This window comes from Moschus berezovskii, chromosome 2 (genome assembly GCF_049115385.1).
Source record: "Moschus berezovskii isolate FMDL1 chromosome 2, NW_MosBer_1.0, whole genome shotgun sequence".
Classification (NCBI taxonomy): Eukaryota; Metazoa; Chordata; class Mammalia; order Artiodactyla; family Moschidae; genus Moschus; species Moschus berezovskii.
The window spans coordinates 99,482,779-99,493,860 of NC_142461.1; the positions used below are offsets into that span (position 1 = coordinate 99,482,779).

The 11,082-nt window shown below is 38.2% G+C and overlaps 1 protein-coding gene across 1 annotated transcript; it reads right to left on the minus strand.

Annotated features, from left to right (window-relative positions):
- Nucleotides 1-1,264: 1,264 nt before the first annotated feature.
- Nucleotides 1,265-7,940, minus strand: ERMN (ermin). The gene is made up of 3 exons (XM_055398221.2): nucleotides 6,938-7,940; nucleotides 6,199-6,291; nucleotides 1,265-2,699 (listed from the first exon to the last, which is right to left on the minus strand). The coding sequence occupies exons 1-3, from the start codon at nucleotides 7,176-7,178 to the stop codon at nucleotides 2,182-2,184; spliced, it is 852 nt and encodes a 283-aa protein (XP_055254196.2). The 5' UTR covers nucleotides 7,179-7,940; the 3' UTR covers nucleotides 1,265-2,181.
- Between the last annotated feature and the right edge of the window lie 3,142 nt (nucleotides 7,941-11,082).

Consider the following 11,082-nt stretch of genomic DNA (forward strand, 5'->3'; position numbering starts at 1 on the left):
AGAAAGAATCACACCTATCACTGTTAGGTACTCATGGTTCCTTAATTCTGGGGTACACTGTAACATGGCAGCACAGGGCAATGAGCACTGACGCCAAATAGTAGTTCCAATGTTCTTCTGCAACTACATTGCCTCCTCTGTGAGCATTAAGCATTTACTCATTGAACATACCCTGAAATAGTCTTGTTGATGAAATCTTTCATAGTTGGTTAATCATCTGGTAAGATATCACAAAGCTAAAAGGGCCAGGATTACTATATTTTGGAGCCCAATTAGAGATAGTTGATTGGCCACATAAAATGACCACAGACCACACACCTCACTCAAGTTCCACTGGAATTTGCCACCTCTGCTGAAATAATTCAAAATATAGGCTCTGTTGATTGTAGGTTAACAATTGGTCCTGTCCTATGATGGATAATACAATACTGTGCTTTGAAATTAAGTAGAAAATCATAGGGGTCACCAGCAATCCAAAAAAGAAAATAGGTTGTCCAGGTAAAAAGATTTAAAGGCACTAAATAAACAGGTAATTGTCCTAGTACATCAATCTTCTACTTAAATTTATCAATAAAGACCTGATTTTCCTGGCTTTATTCTGAAAAATTACATTGTCGAGAATAAAATGTATAGATTCTATAGACTAAGCATGACAGACTTTGATATGGTCAGGTTATAAAGTATCTGCTTGAAAAAAACAAAGGGAAAAATTCAAAATTGAGTCTCATAAACAATAATAGTGTATGATACTATGGAAACATATTATATGACAATAGAGAATTAAAGAAAGTGCCTTTAGAATGTGTGGGATTTGTTACACATAAATAAGCAATAATCTGAGAAGGGATAACCCAGGGTTTTTCACAAAATGAAAATAAATAAACAAAGGGTTGAATAGTACAATGAAGACTGTATTACATTCAGACAATAAGGAATTGTCTTTTTATTCCCAGGGCCAAAAAAAATGTCTTTATCTGTGGTGACAGAAAGTTGAGGGTAATATATATAGAAGCATGAAATGAAAAATTATGGATCTAAGAATATAAATATAGATTCTCCCTTTTCATAAATATTCAATACATTATTTGACACATTGGTTTGAGTGAAGCTTCACAAGCACAGTTTTAAGCATCTTGATTTGGGCTGAGGTCCAGTAAATTATATATTCCCAACAACCATCAGAGCTTTCTCACTAAAAATACACACTCACAGTCTACTTTGAAAATATTCTAAGATAATTATTTCCATTTTCATAGTAACTAGTACAGTTATGACTAGAGTTGTCTCAGGTTTCTAAGGAAAGAAAATTATTCTGAGATTCTGTTAATAAGAGAAAGTGTAGTAATAGAGAGGGGTATTTTCTTAAAATTGTGCTAAAGCTGTCATTTTCATGTTTAATGACTTTAACTGTGCTAGACAAGATTTTGTTTTCAGTTGCAGAAATAAACTATCTGATATAACTCTTTAGTCAATTGCCCACAAATCTTCCAACCCCTCCTTCTAGCAATCTCACAATGGGTTTAATTCATCTTGAGAGCATAAAGCCAACATTTAGTAAACAGAATTTTCCTGACTGACAATTGCTCAGCCCCTCTAGTGAGAAAATTCAGTGAATGGTAACACCTAGGAAGGCGACCTATACAGAATTTCACTTCGTAGATGCCAAGAAAAACAACTTAAAATCTGAAGATAATAGGAAAGGCAAAGTATTTTGGAAAGGTTATTGCCAGAGTCTTTAAAATCACGTTTTAAATAAAGAGAAATCTGATACCAGACTTTTTATCCCCCTCAGTGTACAGGAAGAAAGACACAAAAAGAACTACATTTCATTTCAAAGAGTACTCTTTCATTTGATGACTACATTTCCCAGCATTGCTACTTTTAAAGCCAAACTTTTAAATGTTGGATTTCCCAGTGGTACTCGCTGTTTAGTGCTTAGCACATAAGGCTATATTAGTGAAGTTTTAAAAAACAAATGTCCAAGAACGAGCCTAAAGCTTTTTGATTTGAGATTACCAGACTGAATTTTTACTAGGGTTATTTCCACATTACTCTACAGTGAAACAGAGATTCCGCTTCTACTTCTTTAAAGGGAACAACTCAAATAAGGCAACAAAGATACATATCAGGAAAACCAAATTAGCTTTTGCTTTAGTGGGCATGAGAACTTTTCAGTTCCAGTTAGTTTATCATAGACTCAAATTCATCGATTCTTTGCTTGGTATTCCCCTTTCTGATTTTCCGATAGGATATCGTATTATATCTTGAATAAGCATTTCTGGAGAAATCACCCTTCTTCCCGAAGGTCGGCTGCTCATCAGGTGTGATAGGTTGGGAACTGGGGCTGCTCAGTGGGGAGTCCTCACTTGCATCACCTTCCTCTTTTAATTGAGTATCCTCTTCATTTTTTTTCTTAAATTCTATCACCCGAACTTCATCTTCATCATCTTTGCAATCATCATCATCATCGTTATTAATTTCTTCATCCCAAACCTCTTGCTCCTCATCCTGCTTAGAATGTGATATATCAACCTGGCTAGGTTTCTGAAATCCTAACCATTCAATTTCAGTTGCCTGAAGAGCTGTGTTCTCCAGCTCCTCATCTTCTCTCTCCTCTAGAGGTTGTTCAGCAATCCTTTCCTTTTGTCTGCTTATTTCTTGGTTGCTCCTGCTCAAAGGAATCTTCTCCCACTGATGCCCTGTAGTGAAATCAATTGGTAGTTGACATGTGTAGAGATTTCAAAATACCCACATATTCTCCAGATTATATTTCTGTACAACCATTTTCCAGCATATATTTTATGAGATATTGTTCTGTGTATTATTAATATGTTTTACACAATGGAACAGGCTACCCCATCAATTTATCTCAGAAAACACTGCATTAAACACAAATAAACTTCCTCAGAATTTATCTGAACCTTTAAAATGCTAATGAATATTAGGATCTAGCAACCCAACCTCATTTGACTATGGAAATTTTTGTTATGGACTACTATTGCAAGGTGATCAAACCAGTCAGTCCTAAAGGAAATCAACCCTGGATATTCTTTGGAAGGACTGTTGCTAAAGCTGAAGCTCCTGTCCTTTGGCTACCTGATCCTAAGAGCCGACTCATTTGAAAAGACCCTGGTTCTGGGAAAGATTGAAGGCAAAAGGAGAATGGAGTGGCAGAGGATGAGATGGTTAGATAGCGTTATTGGCTCAATGGACATGAATTCAAGCAAAGTCGGGAGAAAATGGAGGACAGAGGAGTCTGGTGTGTCAGACACAAATTAGCAACTGAACAACTAGCGACTAAACAGCAACTGTATCTAGTGAGACTGGTATTCCATGAGACACACTTTTAAAAATCCTGTCTAGCTCATCATGACTGGGTATATGAATATGTTTAAAAAACACAGGGACCTATTTCCTAAACACACATGGATATTCCTCAAAGAAAATTAGAAAAATATCTCACAGTGAAAAAAAACTCCTTCCAACAGTAAAAATAATGAAATAACGACTGCCAATGACTGGTCTCACTCAGAGTAGCAAATTCAGTATTTGACACCATGCTTCTCAGAGTTGTCCTAAAGTAGGTGTAAAGAAGGAGCAGCAACCACAGATGGCCAAGAGACACGTGCTGGGCTAATCAAGGCACCAAGTTCACCAAAGGACACACAGTATAGTCTAGGATCTGCCACTGATTGCTAGCAAGTCAAGATTTAAAAATCACATTGAGGTCATATCTAGCTAATGCTAGATTAGCCTACTGTTTTAGACATGTCCTTAGCGGACAACTAATTAACTCAAGTGGTTTGGTACCATGTAGGAGAAGGCAATGGCAAGCCACTCCAGTACTCTTGCCTAGAAAATCCCATGGACAGAGGAGCCTGGTGGGCTACAGTCCATGGGGTCGCTAATAGTCGGACATGACTGAGCGACTTCACTTTCACTTTTCACTTTCATGCATTGGAGAAGGAAATGGCAACCCACTCCAGTGTTCTTGCCTGGAGAGTCCCAGGGATGGAGGAGCCTGGTGGGCTGCCATCTGTGGGGTCGCACAGAGTCGGACACGACTGAAGTGACTTAGCAGCAGCAGCAGTGACTTTAAAAAGGCTCATTTAATTCATCGCAAATTTCACTTTTCAAACAGATCCTATCAGCATATCCTCAATAACATTTATTGAGCATGCAAAAACCAATTAATAAGGAGAGAGCAGAGATTGTTTTCAGAGCTTTCACCCCTAAAGGACTTCAGTGGGAAGCTTCAGCCTGCAGTGTGCCTGACTCAGGGTTATGCTCACTATTCTCTTTCAACACCATTGTTGTTGTTGTTTAGTTGCTAAGTCATATCCGATTCCTTTACAACCCCATAGACTGTAGCCTGCCAGGCTCCTCTGTCCATGGGATTTCCCAGACAAGAACACTAAAGTCTTTAAATAAAATGAGAGGCACTGTTTCTCTTTGCCTTTCTCCTCCACAGCTTCCTATTTTCACTGAAAGGTGTTAACAAATCCATTTCTATCAAAGACTTTTCATTCTGTTTTCATTTTATTTTCCCAACTATAACTGTAAAGTTACACAAATGGATAGAAGTGCAGATGGATCATCACTCCTCATTACTTGTGCACAGCTCCTATCAGGCCACTGGCATCCAGTCAGTATTCTTTACATTATAAATAAATGAACATTATAATGTTTACTATAATCTTGTTTGGTTTTCTTTTTTTCACAAGAACCAAAGAAACTGATCTTTTGTCTCATATTCATGACTCGGGCATAGAGTTGTCATACATGAAATTACTTCTGTCTTTAAAGTATAGTATTTTTCTCAGTATTTTTAATATTTTTCTATTTTTCAACCCAAGAGTATTCTCTCCAGAGACTTTTTAGCTGTTTGCCACTGTGAAAATAAAAGATACCAAAATGTGTCATTCTAACCCTACAGCAGAAACATATGTTCCACCATACACAATAGGATTCATGCAGGGAAAAATTCACCCTGAGACTATCCACTTTTAAAAATCAAGACTGCTTTTATTCTTCATTTAAAGAAAATGAAAGATCTTAGAGAACTATTGTCTCCAGCTGACCTTCTGGTCAGAAATTTGAAAGGGACTCTAGATAAAAGTTGAGATGGCTGTCTTTGAAAGTTTGCTTGCTCATTGGCGGCAGAAGGGTTAGGGCAAGAGATTATTTAGTTCATGTCATAGGGTTTAGGTCTTACAAATTAACTGTGATAATGTAAAAGCTTGACAATGACTGCTGCTTATGACAGTATTCCTTGAGTGGACCACTGTATGCAATCAGCAGACAATCTGAGAGGTGTCCAGACAAGGTGGACAAACTCAGGAAACTGCCAACAAACTTGGCATCTACTATTTTACATGATGTTCTAATATTTCAATCAATAATTCTTCAGTGTTTTGCGTGTTAAGGTCCTAAATAAGCTGAGTCACTTAGGTCTACCAAGCTGGTTTCAATTTTGAGATAAGATGTTTATGCCTGGAAGAGATGATATGAATAATTAATTAATAGATTATTATCTTGCACTTTTTATTTGGAAATTATTTGAATGTAAGTATTTCCTTAGAAGTCTGAAACACTTTGTGTCTCTTAGACTCTTGAGTTTATTTGTAAAATAATATAATCATTTAAAAATCCATGTTCTTTTTACTCAGGCATTTTCTGAAAGGACACAATTAGAATTAACTTCATCACCCAGAAGATTTCTTTGACAAGAATTAGGTAACCATTTTGTACTTACATCAGAGGCCTAGAATTTTCCTATAGATCAGATAAATTTATAAGATTATTTTAAACTGTATGCCAACGGTAAACTTTTGGGGTAAATCAATTTTTGAAACATTTACAATTTGCAAGGTGCCTGACACAGACTTGAAGATACTAAATCAAAAGGAAAGGTTGATACTGTTGACTAACTTATCAAGATGCAGATGTCATATCATCAAGTCAAAGTGTGCCAAGCAATTATACAAATCCATGCAGTTTCAGTCTTGAAGAGTCTATAATGCTTTCTAAGGTAGAACCCACAGATAAGTCCAGACTCCCTTATCTGCCTAGAACAGCATGACTTCAAAAATGACATCTGGATTCCTTTTTTAATACCACACTCACACAACATCCCATGCAAAAACTGCCCTCCGTATCCAGCCTAACAATTTCTGTGTACAAAATGGAAGTTCTTACCTTCTCTCAATGCCATTTCATCAACACTTGTTTCTTGGAGAGAAAGATCTGTGATAGCCTTATGAACAACATAGAGCTTCTCTTCTGGTTTTTCTGGAGGGAAAAACCCCATAAGATAAATATCTTAACTTTTAAGTAGTTTAAGATAAATAAATTAACAATTTAGACTCTAATGAGGTAGATTTTTGTGTGTGTGTGTGTGGTCACTAAAATAACTATTTCACTCTTCAAACTCATTTCTTCACTGAGTTCTTTACTTGTAAACATAATGATAATCTTTTCTTTAATGTTTATATAAGGTATAGTACCATGCATTCTGATACTTTCAGGTAGATTTAGAAAGAAAAATTGAATTTACAAATTCCCTTTAACCAAATAATAATGGAGCTACCCATTTAATGATAACAGAAGTTAACATTTAACAAATAATAATTTTCACAATAACTCTACAAATATCAGTACTATTTTCTGCCTTCTTCTAATGAGACAACTAAGGCTTCAGGAGGCCAGGAAAGTTGTCCAGGATGACAGAACTCTCAAATAAATGAGCTTGGATTTGACCCTAGGCAGAGGTTTAGTTCTTATGCTCTGAAGCCCCAACAGGATAAGGGGCCACATTTGGGCAAGGACAAGAGTAGAAGGAAGTGCCATTTACTCCTTCATAACAGTTTATCCAAAGACTCCTGAGTGAGTTCACAAATCAAATCAAAGCAAATTAGAGAGAAGGAAAATGCTTTACCTTTTAGAATCTTCTCATCCATGGACGAGCTGAGCAGTATGCCCTCTTGTAATTTTTCACTTTTCTCCTGATTTCTTTCTGTGGGTACATCAAGTCTAGGTTCTACCCTGCAGTATGGTGGGGTGCCATCCACGTCACTGGCTTCTTCTGTGATTTTAGTAATCTTTTGTTGACCGTTTTCAGGGGGTGTATCCCCATTACACTCCACCTGACTGAATGTCACTGATACGTCTGTCATCATGTAACAGTTGAGTCCCACTTGGAGAGAGCTTTGGGGAAGATCCTTGATCCTTGATAAGTTCTCTTGCCTTCAAATCCAACTCTAAGAACACAAATTATTTACTTTAGTGCATAATAACAAGCTTCTTTTCCTAAAGGTATCCAGATAGAGAGTAGAACAAAAGTAATAGAATTTGTCAGATCTGCACCAATCCATGAGCCAGAATCCAGCCAATCACCACCTTGTTTGTTGCTCGGCAGTTCCACTTGCAGAATTAATGGCAGTCTTTTTATTTACATAAGCAAACAATCCGAGGCAATCAGGCTTTTGTGTTGGCATGTAGAGGGGGACTTTCAGCTTGTCAGTCCCCCTCTGGGAACAGAGATTTTTGTCCCTTTTCATAATGGTCCTTTGTCATTTTCCTTGTAACAGGAGCCACAATTGTTCCACAGCTTTAATCCAGAGAGAATGACCACCTTGAGGCATATTAGTTCTGTGTAACCAGCTTAACATTTCCAAACAGATTTTGCTCAAGTAAAACCTCAGTTATTTTGTAAAGGACAATGGCATCATTTCTTATTTATTAAAGAATAAAAACAGCTTATCAAAAACCTGTAAACAGGGCAACTTTATTGTACATCTCTCTGGCAGCAGATTCCACAGTATGCTTTCAGGAACCCATGGAAATAGACCTAAGAAAAAAACAAACACAAATTCTGCCATTTAGCTAATATCAAAAATTTTACATTTCAGAGTAATTTATTCGGTCTATAGCTTCTTAATTTAATTTATTCACTTCTATAATAGCTCAATTCATCCTGTAAAACCCTAGAATAATTGCCTCCATGAAATTTTCCCTTTCCCCAATCAGAATTACTTTCAATATCCCCTACTGATATTGCATGATGCTTGTAAAATGATAAGATACCAATACTGTCTGCCCTTGGGGGAAACAGGTGATTATATAAAACATCTGTTACCTACCACTCCTTCCTTCTTAAAGTAAGATATTAATTCTTTGTTTGTGTGTGGATTTCTTGCAGACAATCATCTGTTCTTATTTTTATTATTGTTTTAATTCCACCATGGTGTTTTATTTTTTTGACTTTTTATTGGAGAGTAGTTGATTTACAATGTTGTGTTAGTTTCTGTTGTACAGCAAAGTGAATCAATATAAGTATATCCACTCTTTTTTTAGATTCTTTCCCCATATAGGCCATTACAGGGTATTGAATAGAGTTTCTGGTGCTATACAGTAGGTCTTTATTAGTTATCTATTTTATATGTGAAAAGTCAGTTGCTCAGTCATGTCCAACTCTTTGCAACCTCAGGGACTATAACGGGCCAGGCTCCTCTGTTCATGGACTTCTCCAGGCAAGAATACTAGAGTGGGTTGCCATGCCCTCCTCCAGGAGATCTTCCCAACCCAGGGATTGAACCTGGGTCTCCTGCATTGCAGGCAGATTCTTTACCTTCTGAGCCAACAGGGTTACCTATTTTAATATGGTAGTGTGTATACGTGAATCCCAATCTCCCAATTTTTCCCTTCCTGCTTTCCCTCCTGGTAACCATAAATTTGTTTTCTACATCTGTAACTCTATTTCTGTTTCATAAATAAGTTCATTTGCACCATTTTTTATGCTAATTCTTCTTTGTTGAATCTCTTCTAGTGCAAAATAATTCCTGAGCCTTTGTTCAAGCTGCTCCCTCAGCTTGGAATGCCCTTCTCTTCCTCAAGGCCAAACCTCTGGCCTAACCGGCTCCTCTGAGTGCTCAACTTTCAGTTGAAATACTATTTCTTTAAAGTCACTTTTCCTGACCCACAGGATTAGAATGGGACTCCTGTTACACATTATCTGGTCCTTCAGAATGCTCTTCACAGTTGTGATTTAAAAAGTAATTACACAATTATCTGCTTAATGTCTCTCACCAAGTAGAATCTGAGCTTTATCTGGGCAGGGACCATGGTTAACTTCTTTACATGTGTCCCCAACATGTAGCATCGTCCTTGAAATAAGTAGGTACTCAATAAAGAAAAAAATTACCTTTGAGTAAATGAATAAATGTTGCTCCCTAGAGAATACATTTTGGATCTTTTCTAAAGGGAAGAAGAACAGAGGTTAGAGGGTAATTGTGCATATATCACCTTTAAAACTGTGTCTAGGGCTAAGCCCATTAGGGTCTACATCAGGAATGACAAGTACAAGGCACTCTGGTCTCATCCCTTTCTCCCATATACTTGGAGGACATCTCTGAGATTCTATAATTCTCTCCCTTGTCATTTCCAGATGCTCTCTCTCTAACACTGATTATTTGTTTCTGTACAGGTGGAAAATAAATTTCCCTCTACCTGCTTCTGAAATCTTGTCTGAGATCAAGTAATCTATCAAATTAATCTACCTGTAATAAAAGATAGATTCATAAGAAAAGGGAATAGAGGTTTAAATATCTTGTTAAAAAGTAAATTGAGGCATTTTAAAATTTTTAAGAGGTTTTTCTGAGCAAAAATCAGTTCTAATTGAGTAATGTTGAACTGGAAGTGGCTAGGAACACTCCACAGGACAGGAAATGTGGAGACTTTTACGGAGAAAAGGCAGAAGGGAAGTGAGGAAATTATTGATTGGTGGCTCAGATAGTAAATTATCTGCCTGCAATGCAGGAGACCTGGGTTCAATCCCTGGTCTGGGAAGATCCTTTGGAGAAAGAATGGATACTCACTCCAGTGCTTTTTTTAATTAATTTATTTTTTATTGAAGGATAATTGCTTTACAGAATTTTGCTGCTTTCTGTCAAACCTCAACATGAATCAGCCATAGGTATACATATATCCCCTTCCTTTTGAAACTCCCTCCTATCTCCCTCCCCATCCCACCCATCTAGGTTAATACAGAGCCCCTGTTTGAGTTTCCTGAGCCATACAGCAATTCCACGGACAGAGAAGACTGGGAAGCTACATTCCATGGGGTCACAGATTCAGACACAACTGAGCAACTAACACCTTCACACTTTCATAGCTTCAAACCTATTTGGTTATTTGTGACTGGTTATCCTTAACATTTTGATCTTGTAAGCTTGAAGCATTTACACACTTTTACTTTGGTTTGCTTATGTAGGCCACCAGACTCTAGACCCACATTAGACCAAGGGCCACCTTGTTTAATTACTTCAACACTGTATGTGCTATGTGTGTAGCTCACCGGGTTCCTCTGTCCATAAGATTTCCCAGGCAAGAATACTGGAGTGGATTACCATTTCCTACTCCAGGGCAATTTCCCAACCCAGGGATGGACCTGGTGTCTCTTGCATCTCCTACCTTGGCAGGCGGATTCTTTACCACTGTGCCACCTGGGAAACCTTTTAACAACAATGCTCATATGGGCTTCCCAGGTGGTTCAGTGGTAAAGAATCTGCCTTCCAATGCAGAGACATAGGAGACATGGGTTTGATCCCTGGTCGGGATGATCTCCTGGAGAAGGAAATGGCAACCCACTCCAGTATTCTTGCCTGGAGAATCCCATGGACAGAGGAGCCTGGTGGGCTACAGTCCATGGAGTCACAAAGAGTCAGACACAACTGAGCACACATGCATGATGATCATGAAGACATATGGGAGAGACCCAGGGAAACCCTGTAACTCCCTGCTGCTGCTGCTGCTGCTGCTTCACTTCAGTCGTGTCCGACTCTGTGCGACCCCATAGACGGCAGCCCACCAGGCTCCCCCGTCCCTGGGATTCTCCAGGCAAGAACACTGGAGTGGGTTGCCATTTCCTTCTCCAATGCATAAAAGTGAAAAGTTAAAGTAAAGTTGCTCAGTTGTGTCCGACTCTTAGCGACCCCACGGACTGCAGCCCACCAGGCTCCTCCATCCATGGGATTTTCCAGGCAAGAGTACTGGAGTGGGTTGCCGTTGCCTTCTCCGAGTAAC